This window comes from Harpia harpyja, chromosome 13 (genome assembly GCF_026419915.1).
Source record: "Harpia harpyja isolate bHarHar1 chromosome 13, bHarHar1 primary haplotype, whole genome shotgun sequence".
NCBI classification, from domain to species: domain Eukaryota; kingdom Metazoa; phylum Chordata; class Aves; order Accipitriformes; family Accipitridae; genus Harpia; species Harpia harpyja.
Window position 1 is genome coordinate 26,993,943 of NC_068952.1, and position 18,827 is coordinate 27,012,769.

The 18,827-nt window shown below is 39.4% G+C and overlaps 1 protein-coding gene across 4 annotated transcripts in view; it reads right to left on the reverse strand.

Moving 5' to 3' along the window:
- The window catches only part of CRIM1 (cysteine rich transmembrane BMP regulator 1), a 203,579-nt gene that overhangs the window by 171,085 nt on the left and 13,667 nt on the right, over positions 1–18,827 (reverse strand). For 3 of the 4 annotated variants that reach the window (XM_052805798.1, XM_052805797.1, XM_052805795.1), the window contains exon 2: positions 18,240–18,413. The exons of the other annotated variant lie outside the window; for it this stretch is intronic. In XM_052805798.1, coding sequence (XP_052661758.1) covers positions 18,240–18,413 — 174 coding nt within the window. The remainder of the gene's footprint in view (positions 1–18,239; positions 18,414–18,827) is intronic. 4 annotated transcript variants of the gene reach the window in all.

Consider the following 18,827-nt stretch of genomic DNA (forward strand, 5'->3'; position numbering starts at 1 on the left):
TTATCTCTAAAACTGCTTCTCTGAACACATACTCCACAGCTATGTTTTGAATTGTACTCAGGGTATTATCAGTGAAATAGTATTTTCAGTGTCTCCACATGCCCACAACATTTTCTTTTTTTCCAGTAATCCCCTTCGCCAACACTGAACTCTTCAGCATCTGAGGGCTGCCAGGGCTTGCTTAAGAAGTTTGTTTATTCTCTCTCTACCTCACTGCAATAGCTTCATAAGAAATCATCATCACTTTGAAACAGGCAACAAAATTGGGATGTTACATCCAGGCATCACTCTTGCTTACAGTTCACCTGCTTAGTACAAACTTGCTTTCATCACCAGTTTAGTATGCTAGGCTGTATATCGCCTTAAATGACAGTATTAAGATTCACCAGGCATCACACAGATCTCGTATATCAGAGCTCTCAAGTTGCCAAGGTCCATCCACCAGCTATTTTCAACATGACATAGGGAAGCACAGCATCAACACATTTCTTTCTGAAAGGAAGACTGCTTTCTACACAGAACTTTTAAAGAAATGTCAAGTTTTAATTATTAAAAAAAAAAAAAAACAAACCCAAACTTTTGCTATTCAAATGACTATCACCATAACAACCAACCTCCTCATAAACTTTCAAGAAGTATCATCTTCAAAATAGTAGATGAAGTAGGAAAGTAATAACTTCACGTGAGGAACTGAAAGCATATGTTAGAGGTAAGTAATTTTCAGAAAGAAATCTGTATTATGCATAAATACCCATAGCTTTTACACCACCAATAAAGCCTACTGAACGATCTCTGTGGTATTGGTTTGTAGGTAGCCATTATATGGAGTTGGATGACATGAACAGGATACAAGTGAGAAACTATACATATAATTCTGAAAACCAAGATGCTTCAGGCATTTCTGTCAGTGTAGTGTATTTTTTAAAATATATTTACATTAAAAACAGATGACTCTTTGGTATTTGGGTGTTTTATTTTAACTTGTATTTCTATGATAAACAAACCTACAGCCAAAGTAGCACCTTTCTACAAACTACCCTAATTTTTGGCTGAATTTCTTTCCTTCACAATACTTCCTTCAAAGTTCTTTTATGCATTCCACAAAGACTCTTCAGTCAAACACTAATAATTTCAAAGGAATGGTAAAGACAAACCAGCCTCAGACATGTGTACCAATAAAGAGCTTTTCAAGGTAGGCCACACTGCCTGTGTTTGACAGCCTAAGATCTCCTTCTTAAAAAACCAAACCAAAACCAAACCAACGCTGCCCCGACTAGAACGGGAGTTACACCTAGTACCACCCAGAGCAGAAGTTCCCAAACACCCGTATCGCATCCTCAAAGCAGTACTGCAGAGCTGGACTGTGGCTGCAATAGCACTTGCATTTCCCGATCAGCTCTTCAGAGCAGATCCACAGAGGATGAAGCAAGGAATGAGGTGTCCATGAGGTGTGGGCATGCCCAGGAAGATCAGAAGAGAGGACTGATTTGATGCAGGGTAGCTGGGGAAAAGATGGTTAGGAGTAGGCACAGTAGATGTGCTAGAAAGGTGAAAGAGTAAGAAGGTTGTACAGAACTGACTGTAGCACTAGAAGAAAATTAGAAGTGGGGAGAAATCTTTTGCATGTAAACTCTTATTTGGACTTACAGAGAAATAAGAGACTTGTACAATTCCTTCAAGACACTACATTCAAAAAGTCATTCTCATTCACGTGATTATTCCAGAACTGCAAAAAAAGTTATAAACTAACCATCAGGTACCCAACTAATGGAACAAGCTGGCATCCCTTCCTATTTCTTCACAGGTCAAGAGAAGTATCTGCAGTAAACTTCCCTGTTGCAGCAGAGCGTCAACTGTATACAAAATTCAGAGTAGGCATCAAATTCTGTTAAGTGATTCTAACCCCTTTTGAAAACCTTAAGCTGCTTTGAAATTTGACACTTCAGTTTTAATCAGTATTAACACTCTGAACTGAAATATCTAGATGTTCCTAAAATACAGCACCTAGAGAAAGAAACCCATACTGTTACTTTTAGATTTGTCATTTAGTATTTAAGAGACTCATTACTAAGCATCCACTAATCGAGGTCTTCATTACACGAGATGGTATACTTATGAAGTAGATCACGAGGACGTGGATTTCTTCTGGCTTGGTCCCATTGTATCCCCAAATGCAAGATGAGGGCTGTACCCCAGGTATTACAATATGCAAACATACAATAATACCTGCAGAATTTATCATATCCCCACACTCATGACCTAGATAGCCCTCTACTAGTAAATACAGACAGGCAATGATCCTATTCTTGGGCTGTTCTCAGCCACCTCCCGAGCTGCTCTGTAAGTCAAACCAGCAATAAAATGAAGCTAAAATATTCTCCCACATGACAAGCACATTGCAAGCAAAGACTAGCACTAAGAGAAGAGGAACCTTATTAAAGACAGTTATTAACAGCTATTGCTTCCAGATACATTTGTTTCCAATTGGTAACTTTATTCAGCTACAAACATCTCGCCAACAGAAATGAGTCACTCCACAACACGAAGCTTCCAACACTCAAAAATCATGCCTTCCACCATAGGTTAAACCATTCACCATCTCCATGCTCCTGCCGCTGCTGCCAGTCCTTACAATGGATTCCTCTTAAACATCACTTTGTCATCTCTTCACTTCTCATCTATGAACGTTAGAACCAAGAAACGGGGAAAGAAGAGAGTCATGTGTTGACAGCTAAATGCAACTAAATGCAAGCAACCACTTTGAGTAGCGGGCTTTTCAGAAGGGGTAGAAGTCTGAACAATAAAGGATACAGAATGTTGAAAGCCCTTCACATTTCCCACAACAATGGTCAATATGAGCCCTATTAGGATAGCACGTAAGCATCCCAACCAATGTCTATTCTCATTACACTACAGCTGAAAAGTACTTTTGATATATACTCAGATGAAGAATAAAGACACAGAAAGAGACATCCACGGAATAGATGCAGGGGTTCTGCCACCTAGTGGCACCTAGAGCTTCAAATTATTGTTTCTACCATATTCGTATTACCTTATTTTTTTTTTTTTTAACTGGAAGCATTTGACAGCACAGAACAGAATAGAGAACACAGTTTCACTAGTATTGAAATTACCAAGCCTGATTCCCTGTGGCCATTTCAGAATTGCATTCTGTAGCACCCAAGATGATGAGAGTTTCACTTGAAGCTTTTGTAGCTGTTCAGACAGTCATAGTATATTTCTCTTCATCCTTCCTCCAACTCCTGTAGATTCTCTGCTACCTAATATTGAAGCTGATTTCATGTTGTATACTCTGTCTCATAATCAGCTGCCCATTTTCAGTACTTGCAGTATTACTGTATCTTTGAGGTCCCTATCCATTTATCACAGCTGCTGGAATCGTAACTCTCAAAAGTAACTGTGGGCAGGGAACAGGGAAAGGCAGAGACTGAGAGACAAACACAGCAGAATGATAAAAGCCTCGTTTCCTCATGACACCGTCTGCATCACTGTTTGTCAACAGAGAATCTTTGTCGGCCCCAACAGCTTACAGGATTCCCCTGCCCAGTTCACAGCATGGACCCATAGCATGTCATGTCAAGGCGACAGGGACAGAGAGGAACACAGAGGCAGGAACTCCTTAAGGCAAGCCGCTAGCAGAAATCCCCCTTTTTGCCAGACCATAAACTCAAAAGCCCCCTTTCCCACTTGGGATTCAGAGCCAGAAGCACTTTAATGCCTAAACTAGGTCAGTCTTTGTTTACACAAAACACAGATGAGAAAGGAAGTATCACTCACTCAGCTTAGTCAGGATCAGTCCAAACCACCAGACTGCAAAGCACAGAGCAGCATACTGCATCTCTCTTTTTTAAGAAACGAAACCTTATCAAAGGCACACTCAGAGAACACACCTCACACAGACATACCTAGGTAACAAACAACTCTCTTCCATATAAGACAGATATGCTTCCTCTGTAGGAGTATTGACAATGTAATTTGAAGCAATCTCATATTCTTACTAGGCTATACCCTCACAGATGCTTTAGGTTCCAGCCCCCATTTGCCAACTTTTGTAACCCTGGTAAGCCATGAGCATTTCTGGGCTACATCTACTACAGATTCCTTAGTAAATAACAGATAGGTTTGGATATTTTAGTTTCAGTCCAGAACCAAAAAACAAAACAAAACAAACCCCAAAACACAACAAAAAGCCACCAATACAAACCACAAAACAAAACAAAACCCCCAACAACAACAAAAAAAAAACAGACCCAAAAAATCCACAGCATAGGCAAGATTACATGCACTATACAGCTGTAAGTCCTGTCCTTTTGACATTTTTCCTTTGCCTTCAAATTTTTTCCTTCGACTCCATAGCAATCCCTGTACTCCCCCAAAGTTCCTTAGCTGTAGCCTATGGCAACTTTCCCCCTTAAGGGGTGGGGAAGAAAAAAAAGAAAAAAAAGAAAAGGGAAGATCTGCCAGAGGAAATCACAGGTGTGCCAATACTGCAGAGCTAGCAAAGATTCACAGATCTCTGCTGGACTTTTATCAGAAAATAAAAGGAGAAGGTTTCAGCAAGTTTCATTTCTTGCTTTCTGTTCCACAGATTTGAATTTCAGCTGTGTAAGGTACAGCTGTAAAACAAGCATGTAAGAACTACCACAGTGATGAAGAGAGGTACACATGTACCTTGATCTGAAACCATGTTTGATCACTCAGTGATGAGTTTTGCGGACCGCAGCTGTAAAGACAGACTAGATTTCTGCTAGAAAGCAAAGCTCTCTTTCCCTTGTCAACAAGCTAGTAGCTTTCACAGTAATAGTCCCTAGGATTGAGAAGGAAAACAGAGATGTTGGAATAAGTGTGTTGGCAAAGCAATACTTCACAAATGTAGGACTGTGAGTAGAAGCCAGACAGAGATTGCTTCTGTCTGCAGCCTCCTGAATCAAACCAATGATGGCTCAGCACAGAAAGCATTAGGCTTTCTTACAGTGAGTGTTCATGCTCTAGTCTATGTGTAGAAAGCCACTCCCATTACTGGAACGTCATGGTATCATTCAAAAGAAGTCAGGGATGTGTTATCATGAAGATACATCTCCATCTCAATTTTCAGGTTTCACTTAATCTCACTTCACACTAGTACCGAACAGCTCTGTCAAAACTCAGATGCAACCTATGGAACTTGCAGAGTACAGCAGTAAACCACAGCTCCTCATATAGGACAATCCTCATAAGGGATTATTAATTAGAGGTTAACCAGACTCCTCATTTATGCCTCATTTCAACAAATAGCTTGCTCAGACAGAATGGCACAGGAGCCAGTAAGTTGTTTTCAGGTAGTATTGATGTGTATCATCCCTTTATATGATGCCAGCTCCTACAGACCTGGTTCAGGAATCTCAGTAACACACTACAGAGTTTTGAAAAAGACTAAGGAAACACACTTTCAAAAAAAAAAAAAAAACAACCTGATAAAGTTAGAATAACTTTATGCAGTAATAAAAAGTTCTAAAATATCACACTTTACATGTTGAGAAGGGCACAATTTTCTCCTCCCCTCATTTCTATGAATCTCTAGAGCTGCACCTCAGACTCATTCATTAGATGTTATGTGTATCATGTTTTGTAAGAGATCCAGACCTATCAGTGAATCCGTCAGTTCACCCATTTCTTTATAATGAACAGAGCCCTGCTATCCAGGTACAGCTCTCAAGTCAGGATCCAAGTCCCATCCACCCTTAGCTACTTGTACGTTCTCCCAAAATTCCACTTTCCTGAAGTACTCTATTTCTTGCTTAACACACCTATTGTCACAGAACGAACAGCATCAGCAGACTGATCTGTTAAGCATTTTAACTCTTCAACACTAAGAGGAAATGTCTGGAAAAAAAAAAGATAGGCATTTCTTTCTCATTTCATCCCCCCCACACACACACTCTCCAGTTTGGTCTTGCTTGGCTCACTTGGTGTTTTCAGCTTCTAGGAAAGATGGGAAGAGGAGTCTTGCTCTTCTTATTCATGACTTCTAGGGGCTGCTAGCATCTTGTTCAGGGACAGATCCAGTTCAAGGAGACAGACAGCATTTAGCTCCCAACAGCTTTCTAGCTCTAGCAGGCAAGTTCCAGGCTCAAGGTGTTTGTCCTACCCAGTCTGCCTGCTTTGCAGTACATCAAAGCCCTAGCAGAAGGCATCCAGTTATTGCAAGCTGGAAGCTGAAAGCAGTGCCTTGCACACAGCAGGCAGGTAAGGATTGGATGCTTAGACCAGTGTCACAGACTAAAGAATACACTCCAACTATACGGCTGATGTGGCAGTACAAAGCGCATAACTTTTGAAAAGCAGCAGCATTGAGATTGCTATTTTAGTTTTCTGTCACGTGATCTATCCAGGTAAGGAATACCCATACTGCCTACAAACTATAACAGCACAATAATTAGAAAATTTTAACAGACTTATTTTATTTTACATCTTGTTTTCTATCCATCATTCCAGTATGGTATATCAGTCACAAGTTTACTGGACTATTTTTGATGTTCAAAGTGGTTTTCTTCAGGAACACCCAGATTGGCTTTTTAAAAATACAGTATTTTTACTCAAATTGTAAAATCTTGATACTAATATTCTAACCTGGCTTCTAAAAACATACAAGAGATTAGGAACTCATGTCCCAAACTCTCATAAAGCAATTAATACATATTACAGAAGGACCTAAAGCAGAAAGATGAAACATCTTGCTTTTGGCATTACTCTGTCCCCTATTCACTTCTACAAGAAGCCTGCAATGACAACTGAGAAGAAAAAACATCAGACCTACACAAGTAAGTGTGCCAAAGAGCTGGAAGCCCCAGCTCAGATGGCTAGAATGTCAGGCATTTCCTCCCCTGCTGTATGTGACTGCATCTCCTAGCCAGAGGTCAAAAGCAGATTTGAGTTCCCAGTTTTGGGTTTTGTTTTATGTTTGTTTGTTTTAAATCAAGACGGTGTTTTCTTTGCCCTTCTAAGTTATATGCTGATGCCAAACATGTTTAACATTTAACATATTAGTGCATTCATTTATAGCAGCTGCAATTCTGGCATATGTATCTGACAAGTCATTTAAATTCTAACACCCTAAATTATGTAGATTGGTTTGTCACTATGACAACAATTTCTACATGTCTCTAGAACAACGTTGATCATACAAAAGTACTATCTGTTCTCTTCCTAACTGAAGCTAAAAGTTAGTGAAAGCTTTACCTCTTCTGGACAGAAAGGCAATATTTACATCTTTTAACATAAGCTGACATAACACATCTGATTCTAGATAAGCTATATAATGTACATCATATAAGTTACTTGATGAATGAGGAAGGAATTTTTCTTGGATTTGAATAGCAAGAATTTTAAAAATACTTTGAATACAGAACACTTGAGGGAATCTAGAACAACAGGGAAGAGAACACCCGCAGGAATTCGGGGGGGTAGAGCTATTGCTTGTTGGCACTAAGGCTAAGAATGCCTTCAGCTGGGGGGTTTGGGGTTTTTTTTGAGAAAGCCATTCAACCTTGAGGTCAGTGCTTTGCCTATAAAACACCCATGCTCTCCCCAATTATTTGTGTAGAAGAATTCTTTATCAGTAACTAGAAGCACAAATGTGTGCCCAAAAATATATTGACAGCAAATAGATGCGCCAGCATTTGGAGAGCACACATTTTGTTTTTAAGCATCCATAGAGGGCACACACATACCACCTGTGCTCAGGTCCAGCATGTAAGGATACTGGCCAGAGTACCACCTCACTGCAGTATCACCAGGAAAGGTGGAACTGAGTCCTGAAAAGCCCATTTACAACTAGGTAGTTTCCATACTCTTAAACAGACATTTGGACTTTTGTTTATACTGTGAGCTGTACCCCTGCTAACACTCTGGAGTAGGGTGACAAATTCTTCTCAGACATCTTTGTAGGAGGAACTTATAAAAAAGTTTTACACAGGGCTTTTTTCTGGGGGGCAGGAGGGTGCAATCAAGCAACACCTGCTCATACTGAGCCTAGAAGGGCAGAGTAACAGGCAAACAGGAGTAATAAGCTCAGAACAAAACTTTCCACCTAGATCATTAGATCAGGCTGTCAGTGACAGATTACAGCTAGTTAGACTGAAGCAGTCATGGCTACAAGAAAACTGAAATGGTTTTGCACACACACACTCCTTTTTAAAAGGGAAGGGCAGACTATGGATTTGTCACATAGCATCAGCCAGAGGTAATGCTACTAAATTAGTAAGGACTGATAACCTGCAGAAGAAAGGCTAGTAATGCAAAATCCTATTAAAAAAAAATTATTATTCCACCCAACCCCATGGGAAGATGAGAAGTAGTTAGCCACGCATCTGAAGAGATTCGGACGTGATTTTTAATTGTTATAATAGTAGGGCTGTTCTCCAAAGATGTACCTCTATCAGAAAAATAATCACACCCAGTAATAATGAAAGGGCTGCTTCCTAGAGAGGTGCCTCACAGCTAGACCTAATGAGGTATTCACTTGACACAGAAGGAAACTTTGCCATTTCTAGAAAAGAAAATGGTCCCAGACTAAACATCTCATTCCCAGGGTTGTTGTAAGTGGGTAACAGCAATGGGATGAAAGAAGAGGAACAGAAGGAGGCCAGGTCTTCCACTTTTACTGTACATTGTGGATCATTTCAACAGACTAACCAATGGAGCAAGTGGTGCGAGTGCTCAATGCACAACCCCATGATAGATCTAGGACAGTTACACCATTATTTTCCAGAGGTTATTACACTCAAGTCTTTGATACACTTCTGAACGTGGAAACAAACTAGAGACTTTCTCTGCAGATCAGCACCACTGCTGGCAGCAGTGCTGAGCAGAACCTTGGGTTGAAGGTGATGGGGGCAGGAGCACAGCTAGACCCCCAAAGTTTGACCAGCAATTAAAACTCCCTGCATTTACCAGCCTAGAAAAAACAATAGTGAAAAGGCATGTCAAGTCCTGTATTGGATAAGTTAATGCACAGAACACTAAATATTATTATATTTAAAAAAAAAATAATACAAACCCACATTTTTGGTAGGGGAATAATTTTGTTTTTCTTATCACACTAATACCACAATTCCATTGCAAATATTAATCATTTTGCTTTCTTACAGAGCAAAAATGTTACATTTGCAAATTATTTGATAGGGACATCTTCTATTACTGTATTAATTAGCAAGTGCTTTTGTATGGGGGGGAAGAAATGTGTCATCTTCTAGTAGTGAATACAGATAAAAAACAGGTTCATACACATTTTTGGAATGTTCAAGTTGGACTGAGTTAAATTCTCATGCATCTTGAAAAGAGTACTCTTGGAACAGCTATACAAGTATCCTTGCTCTATTTAAAGGCTGCTGGGGCAAACCAAGCTTATTAAGCATCCTATCTGCAGCCTGTTCTGAAGTAGGGCCAATGGAAGTTTTCCAGAAACACTGCTCTTTCTCCTTTCTCCTCCCACCTTCCATCCTCTGCAAGAGATTATCCAACTTCACCAATGTTTCTCCAAAACTCAACTGGTTCACAGGATCTTGCTGACTCTAGACTCCATCCATCCATCTTGGAGACAAACATTTTGCTGGCAACGCTTCATTCTATTGCATAGAAGAGTTAGTTTGATGCTGTGGAAGCTCCATAGTGTTCTATTTAGAAAAAAACCACCAACAACAAAACTTCACAAAATAATTCAAGGTCTAAATTTGGAGACAAAGAGCTAAAAAAGTTTGTCACCATGCTATACAACCATTCAGAATTACAAAACATTGGTATATCATTCTTTTAAAGAGACAACTGTGAAGTCTACCAGAGGTGATCAAGCAAAAAACCAACCAACCAAAAAAACCAAAAACCTTTCTTTTCCAATAAATTTTTCCTCATTATTTTTAGAAACACAACTATTGCATTAAAGTTGTCATATTGACCAGTAAATCACTGATACTACTATCACTGGATACATTCACTCAACACTGAGTTATCTCTGTCGACATCAATGCTGCATATATCCAAACAAGACTTGCCCTGTCAAAACAAGACATGTGACCCAGCACAGCAAGTGCCACAGGAATACAGCTTCCTGCTAGTATGCAACATTATCTTAATGTTTACACACCATTCAATTTGAGATCTTTGCTCAGGTCTCTTCTGTCACAAGTAGATAACTTTTGATCCTTAAAATCAACACTTCATCTGGAAGCATTCTGCTAAAAGTCACCTGCTCCATTTTCTCCCTCTTCCCCAGTTTTAAGAGAAGTTAGGGTCAAGCATTTATTAAAACCTGTAACTTGCCACTACAGTTAAAGCGGCCATACTACAGTTAAAGCGGCCATACTTCAGCACAGCCTACTTGCCAACACGGAAAATAACATCTGAAAGGCACTGAACTTATCAAAACCAAGATCTTACCAGCTGTAAGATACCTGTCCTGTTCTTTTCCTTCTGTTACAGAGGCTCCAGGTACAGTAAGTTATCTTGTATTCAGTTTCAGATGAATGCAGGAAAGCATTTGCAACAGAAAAAGGCAAGAAGAATGCTCCTTTGTCTCTAGGAACAACCACGCTTTGACCATCCACATCTTATTGCTAGCTTTGTAGGATGTATTTGCCACACAGTCCTATCCCAAGGCCTACAGTTAAGGTTACACTTCTGTCCACAGCAATCTCGGAAACTGCAAGTTTGAAGGAAACTGAAGTGTCACGAATTGAAGATCCAGTACCCTCTCCATAAGCATTACACACCCAAGGGATTTGGACGTAAGAAGGAAAGGCAAGAGTGGCATCTGCACAGCAGCTCACATGAGCAAGTGTAGCACAGAAGGACAGTTAAGTTCAGTTACTATGCAGTAAAAACAACACGTTTACATAAAACGGCAAGGAAAAAAATCGAAGTGTAAAGGTATAGCATTAGTTATAATTGAAGTAATTTCTGTAATGCTAACACTTCTAGTTTTCTAACCAGCTGCTCAGTTTTGGGTTCTTTCTTCAATCTTCCCTCCTAACAGTTTCTGCAATGCAGTTTTTTCCCCCCATTAATACAAATAGCATTATTCATAATCTAATTAAGCCTAAAATTAGGTGTCCAGCCACATCAATACAAAAATATGGAAGTCAGTTTTCTCTTTTGGTATCTTTCTGAAACTTCTGCTAGGTTTTCTTACTGTCAGCTTGAAATTTCATGGCACAGATGTTCTCTGTGTGACAACTCATCTTAAAAATAGGACATGCTAAAAGAGCCAATACATTAGAAAAAGATCATACTTCCTTGATCAGGGAACAGTACTGTGAGGAGCTAGAGTCAGAAAAGTGACAAGTCCTGCAAATTTAACACCGCTCTGTTATGCTGTGAAGGCTACTGCACTGGCAGATGTGCCACTGTCACAAAACCCTCTCATCAATTAATGAGCAAGTTCTCTTCCCTTTTGGTTTTTGGAAGATTTCTTTGTATATTCACGTTTATATCAGTATTCCTAATCTGTACTATTTCCACATCAAACAGTTTTTCCTTCTCTATCTATGCTTTCAGAAACAAAGCCTGAAAGCTAGACTGCCATTTTCCTCTCTGCTTCATGTGAAATTTTGCTTTCAAATGCATTTACTTGCCTTCAAATATATTTACTTGGCTCCCACAAGCATGTTCAAGGGTAAAATCTGGACCTTTGCAACAGTCGCATTCCTTATTGCAAATACATGCCAACCTTCAAAGTTCTGTTATTTGAGCAAAAACATATGTTAATTGTTACGCGAGAGGAGTGGAAAGTGTATCAGATTAAGCACATTTGAAAGTATTTCACTCCTCTCCTTGCTTGACAATTCAGCATAAAGCTGGATTTATTCTGTTCTAGTTTTTCAATGTAGCCACAGCCATTAAGACCACACAAGTGAAGTTCAACACAAAATCAGACCTAAAACCAACCAAACAAGCATTCAGAATAAAATTACCTTCTCATATTTGTTATTCCAGGACTGGTCTAACAGGTATTGCAACATTTGCCAGCATAAAGTTATTCAGTTACATGTAAAAAATAATGGAATGCAAGGAGTATGTTGCAATAAGCCAGTTTAATAGATACCAGCGACTTAAAAGGCCTTTTCCTTTCACCTATGAAGGACAGCAGTGAATAGTGCAGAAAGGTACAAGCCAGGTAACCAAGAAGCAACTCTTCAAATAACAGTTTCAATAACTTGGTATCAGCAGCAGGTTTTACATGCAGAGATGCAAGTGAAGGGTGCTTATTTACCTAAAGCACTAATCGCATCTTTCATCAAAAAAGGTACAAATTTTATCCTTCACATATATTCTGAATAAAGACTGGGCTTAACTTTGACATGGAAAATACTTATGCTTTTGGTAGAGTATGAACCGATAATGAAAGTCGATTGGTTTCTCCTCTTAGAGCTCAGGTGTGCGTTGGGAGAACTCAAGATACACAGAAGCACTGCCTTTGCTATGGCTGGTGGCACTTATGCTCTCCGTGGTACTCCAGAACACCTTTGGGTGTTCTCAGCGTCACACCAGTACCTGGTATTATCAAAACAAACACTGCTACCAAATTACTTTCAAGAAGCAAGCTAGTACCAGGAAGTTTCTTACCTTTGAGAGAACCTGCAGACTGAAGTTTTTAGTAAATCCCAACCTGAAGTACAGCCCACCTAGTGAAAGACTGGATGCCTCTGACCCATGACTTTCCTCTCCTTTCCCAGAGGGAAGAGGAGATAGTTGTTCTAGCAGGGAACATATTTTCAGGAGAGAGTTATCATTCCAAAGGCCTGCCACTGCCTCTGAAGGGGGAAGGCAGCAAGGCATGCCGCCTGCCCACAGGCAGCTCACAAGAGCACAGATCCTGACCTGCTCTTGTAGAGGAGGAGGAGGAGGAAGAGCAGAACATCTTTGGGTTCCTGTTCTTTAAAGCTTTGCTGGGCTATCTGAACTGCTGCCAGGCTAGCATAGAGGGAGAGAAAGAAGAAGATCCCAGAACTGGAATACAGTCTTTGAAACTACTGAGGTTGGGTCACATCAGATACCACTTCCCAGTGATTCTTCATACGTGCTAGGCAAGGCTGAGATAACTGGACTGGCACTACACAACAAGTTTTGAATGCTGCTACCTACCAATGCCCTACAAATGCATCCTGATGAATTACTTTTTCTTTCACTTCTCTCACCCCCAATCCTAAGCATCTTGCACAAAGTCTGAAGAACTGACTCTTCTGTACCATCTGCACCTAATTCTTAGCAGATCATGACTGCAAGAATGTATAGATGCAGCTTATTAGACTTCTGCCTCTTACTGTGGCTCAGCAGACAGATGGCATCTCATCACTTTTCACCCTCTGGCCTTATTTTCCACAGTCCAATCCAGCAGCCCAAGTTCAACCAAGCTGTCATCATTAGCAGTCTCCTGAATAGAAGCCAGCTTTCCAAGCCCAAGAACACAGGATTTCCTGAACCATATCAGAGCAGGCACTCATCAAGACAATAACCAAAAGCAAAACATTTTAAACAACAACAACAACAAACACCAACACAGGAATCTATTATTATTTAGGTATGCGATAGCTTTTCCAGACAGTTTCTTTCTAGCCCCAAATGTGTGCATTTCCTTGCAGTAGGATGGTTTGTGACCTCTATACCAACCTTCTATATGAAAAGTCACTGACAGTCCATGTAGAGAAGCAGACACTTTAAGCCTGGTAATGGAGTTGTGAGACCTCTAAGGCATAAACGAGCTTTATTCTCATACTAAATCCAAAACATAGCACTGTACCAGCTACTAGGAAGAAAATTAGCTCTATTCCAGCCAAAACCAGGACAATGCTGTATGGTACTCCATTCAAGTAACAAGTCTTTGGATGTTTGCAGAATGTCTACACAAAGATTAGTTAGAAGTTAGCTATCAAGTTCCACGACAAAACCAATCCTTTCCAATGTATCTAATCCTACCATTTCCCAGGAAAACAAGGGCAAGGGGTGAGGACGACAACTGCCTTCAGTACCTGTATTATTGAGACCCCCCATTAACCTCTCAGTACTTTCTTGCGAATAGACATCAACACCCCTACAGAAGTTACATACATTAGAGATTAAAACAGATGCTCCCTATTACAGGCTTCCCCAGCTGAGGGCAGAGCAAGACTTTGGGAGACAAAATAAAGAACATGGCTTTCGGGCCTTGTCAACGATATCTAAGCAACATGACGTTAAAGCCCATGCAGCCTGATTTTGGGAAGGAAGGACAGATAAAATTGTCTTATTTGCCTTATGTGGCTTGTTTAAGTGAACTGGGGTACAAACAGGATGAAATAGGTAGGCAAAGAAAGCAAGGAAAGGAGGCAGGGAAAAGTAAAGGTAAAAGAAAATATGAAGAGCCCAGGAAGGCAGGCAGACACGAGCCAATAGGGAAAGAAAGATCCTATATGAAGCTAACGAGAAAACTTTGGGTTAGCTGAGTAAGCAAGCTAGAACTGATACCAAGCCCAGGAGGGAAGACCACATACAACCTGAAAAGCTTAAGACAAACTAGAAGGAAAAAAAAAAAAGGAAGATGACTAGAGAGGCACTTGAAAGGGAAGGTGCAAGCACAAAAAGACACAAGAAACCAAAGTACATGCAAAAGCCCTGACCCCTTAGCACATACGCCTTCATATCTGGAAATGGGACTGCAGATTTTGGCTTACCGCTTGTTATTTGCCAGATCGTATTTATGGAACAGATTCCACATCTGCAGGCAAAGGTAGCTTTCAGTGAGCTGTACAGGTTGATTGAGCTGGCAACTACAGCTAACGCTATGCCATCAGCACCAGCATCTTCTGTGCATGGACCTATGTATACTTAGTATGGTTGGGGGAGCCTAACTGCACCCTTCCTTCTTTCAAGGTAACAACAAAAAATCCAACAAGAAAAAAAAAATAAGAGAGAGAGAGAAAGAAGACAGAAAATCCACAGAACTCATTTTAATCAGAACAAGCAAACCACACTGGTCTAGCACCACTGGCCTCTATAATAGCCTTGCCTCCACTACTCAGGAAACTGAAAGACAGGTCCTCAGTTAAATGAATTTATACAGCCCAAGATAACTTGTCATAGCTATGCAACTTTAATGAAATTGCTTGAGCCAGAATTTCTCTAGATGCCATTGTATACTAATTTTCTAGGTTCCAATTTGTCAAATATTCTGTAAAGTTATAAATCTATTTCAGCTGTGCTTTTAATAATAGTACTACCAAAAAAAAGTTCACTTGATAGGACCTTCCCAATTACCTCCATAATTAGAACGAAAGCTACCTGACCCATCTTCTCAGCAGGATGGGGTTAAGTATCTTCCCTTGCCTCAGCTGTGTTATGGAAGTTCATCAATGTGTGAATGATACACAAACTTATAATGAATATCAAAAATCCTGCAAAGTGACACATGTCACTGAACAAAAAACATTCTCAATTGCTTAGTAAGTATCTTCAAAGTAGAAAACACATGGAAGTAGCTGCTTCCATGGCACTTTTCTTCTTTTAAGTTTTCTTCAGAAACTCCTATTATGGTGTATCCATCAATCAGGTGCTCAACTTAAGTCTTTTTAATCACACTGTGTATTAATTATCCATATCAAGTATGGTGAGGAGAGGGAAGTTAGACTACCCTGTCTTGGTCCCACTTTCCATGGCAGCAGGTTCTATTAGAGTATTTCAGGATTTAAATTACTAGTTTCAAATCTTCCTGCCATTATCTTTAACAGACAAGCCAAAAGAGTGAAGTATACATCAGTACTTTGGATTTCAGTAAAATCTTAATTAGACATATTTAACAGATCTTATGAATCACCCCTTTTTACATGACACTACAGTTAAAGACTTAGCTTGCCTTGAAGAAACTGAAATATTTCTCTATTTTAACATGCTGAAAGAGCCCTCTGGTTTGCATGCTACCTAAGCTGTGTTTCAGGTGGATTTTCCGAATGGATGAATTCAACTTTCAGACTATGAACTTTGAAAGCCTGAAATACTCAAACAGCAAATACTGGCTCAGACACACCAAAGTGGCTATCCCATTCTACCTAAGAGACTTTGCTTGCTTACCAAACAGGGATGGGGCAAGTGCAAGGGGAAAAAAAGTTGTTATTCTTTTCCATTAGCTTAGGTACAGGACGAAGCATACATTTTAATTACCAAAACAAGAAGTAATGTATTTAAAGAAATAACCTCCATAAGCAGTTAGCATTCAATTCCCAATCCTAGTTAGAGAAAGAGGGAATAAACATTTACAGTGCAAAACACAGTAGGCAGATTTGACTGACTACAGCTGCCAAATGCAGACAAATCAAAGTTATGCTATGACTTCTGCCTTTCTATTAAGAAATATGGATGGATTTAATTTCAAACATTCCTCAGCAGTAGGGTTGGATAGTCTGAGGATGCAAATGCAAATTCACGTTCTTATGAGTTAAGGCTGGACTGTTACAACACTCAAGTTATAAGTGCCACATTCCTGGTATTTAAGGGTACCATTGTTGTTTCATCACTTGCATCAACTATCCTTCCTGTCTGTCAAGGATTAAAAAAATCAGCAGGTCCTAAACTCTTCTACTCGTGCCCTATAGTCTGAGGCTTTGGAATAACACCCTCCCCACTCCCCAAAAAAGAAATAAAACCAAGAAAACAAATAAACAAAAAAGAAAATTACACCTCTGAAAAACAACTGCACCATCACTGTCATACCAAACAGTTTACATGTAGAACATTGTTACCTCATGGCTAAGTTTAAAATGCTATTCTTTTTAAAACAGGAATTTAGCTGAAACAAGAGGTTACTGAAGGAAAGCTACTCAAAGAATCAACCTGCTTTAGCTACACCACTCCACAAACTAAGTCCATTTCTTCCGAGCCTGCAAAAAACAAAAAGGCATCCCACAGCAGATTTTCTTAGCAAGTTAAACACATGATGAATTGTCATGCCAATAGAGTCCTGCTGAACTACTGCAGACTTAGTCACGCATTCACAAGTAAAAAAAGAAGTAGTGAGTAAGGTTACTTAAGAACCCATATATGCTACTGCCCACTACTACAGCAACAAACAAGAGGCCAACAAAGGTTGTGCCTCTCCTCTTCCTAGAGCTAAAAAACCACAAAAAAAAATGCACACAAAGCACTTGTACGCCTTTAGTGACCAACATCATGACCAACGTCAATGAATGTTTCTGCCAGCTACATTTTTTTTTCCACAAGATCTCCTCATTTCAAGTCCGTAGCTTAAAAACAATTTTCTTATCACAAAACAAATAGGACAGATGACATCACATCACACTTCCTTAACTTAAAGATAGTAACTTTAAATATGGTTAGTAGCCTTGTAAATACATTTACTTTTGCAATATGACTTTGGTTTAAAGTAGACTACTTTAAACATTGGTTTAAAGTAGACTAATTAAGCAGGTTCACTCCACTAATCAACTTGTGCACGTTCCTGGACACTTTGGATAATAAACAGTAATTACAGCATCATAGAAAGGGCCCTAGATCAAACCTTTGATAGCTCTTCAAAACAGTTCTAGAAATACACCATGGGAACTTAATTCCAACTGGATACACTTGAGCCAACTCATTTCCAGTTCAGCCATAAGCAAACAAGAAAACCCCAAACAAAAATACCCATCATGTATGCGTGCAGAAGCATAAACATATGTGGCCTAATGCAAATCTAATCAAAGGAACACGGAAACTGAAAAATATGAGCATTAAAGTAATGCTACATTATGTAAACCTAAAGAAAATAGCAATTCATGCATTCATATAAGAAAAAAAAAAGTATTATCAACAACTACTTTTTCTATGCCTTTGCTATTAAAATCCACTGTGTTTATTCACGGTTCAGTCACATCAATACATCTAAAGAGAGTTTTCCACACTGCTTTACAGCTAAAGATATGTGAAGGTAGGTACCATGAACTATGAACAGAATGGGTTTAGTCTCAAAATCTGCAAACATTGTAACATACAAAGCACAAAATATTAGTTTCTTCCATTCTTAAACCTACGCATTTGGAAGGCCTAGCTTACTGAAGTCCTGTCTTCCTTTAAAATATACAACTGTCTTCTGAAAAGTACAAGACCACAGGTATCTGAAACTACCCAAGTCATCCTGAAACGTATTAAACTAGGCCCTAGCTTTTCATCAAATGCACAGAAAAATTACTAACTCTGAATTACTGAAGACAAGTGCTTACCTTCAATCCTTTTTAAGGCCGACAGGCAAGTATCCCGGCTTGGAAATTCAAATGGATTATTACAGGTCCGAATGGTGTCACATTCGCATTTCCCGCTGATTATGTTACAACCTGTTATAAGGTTTTCATTGCACGGTTCAAATCCAAGAAGCTGATCATCATCCCAGTTTTCATCTAAAATAAACAAACAAACTCGCTCACTATTGGATTTTGGCTGCAGTATGTCAATTCAGCTGCTTTGGAGTTCGGTGCGATTTACTTCAAGTTCAATGCAGTGCTAAACAGAAGATAACAAATTAAAAAAAAATAATGGATTAATCTAAACTGTGGGATTTGCCAAATACCATGTTTTGCAGCTGTTCTATTGCCCATTTTGCTACAGCTACTGGCATTGTTTACTTCCATCTGTATGAAAAACTATGACGTCTTGCAGAAATGCATAGCTGCAGTACAAATGAGTGCTATTCTAACTGAAATAACTTTCGCAGATACTTGAAGTTATATTTATCATGGAAGTGAGAATGTTGGGACAGAATCTGCAGCTGTTACAGAAGTCAAAATTGAGTCAGAAGGAGAGCATTTTTAAAC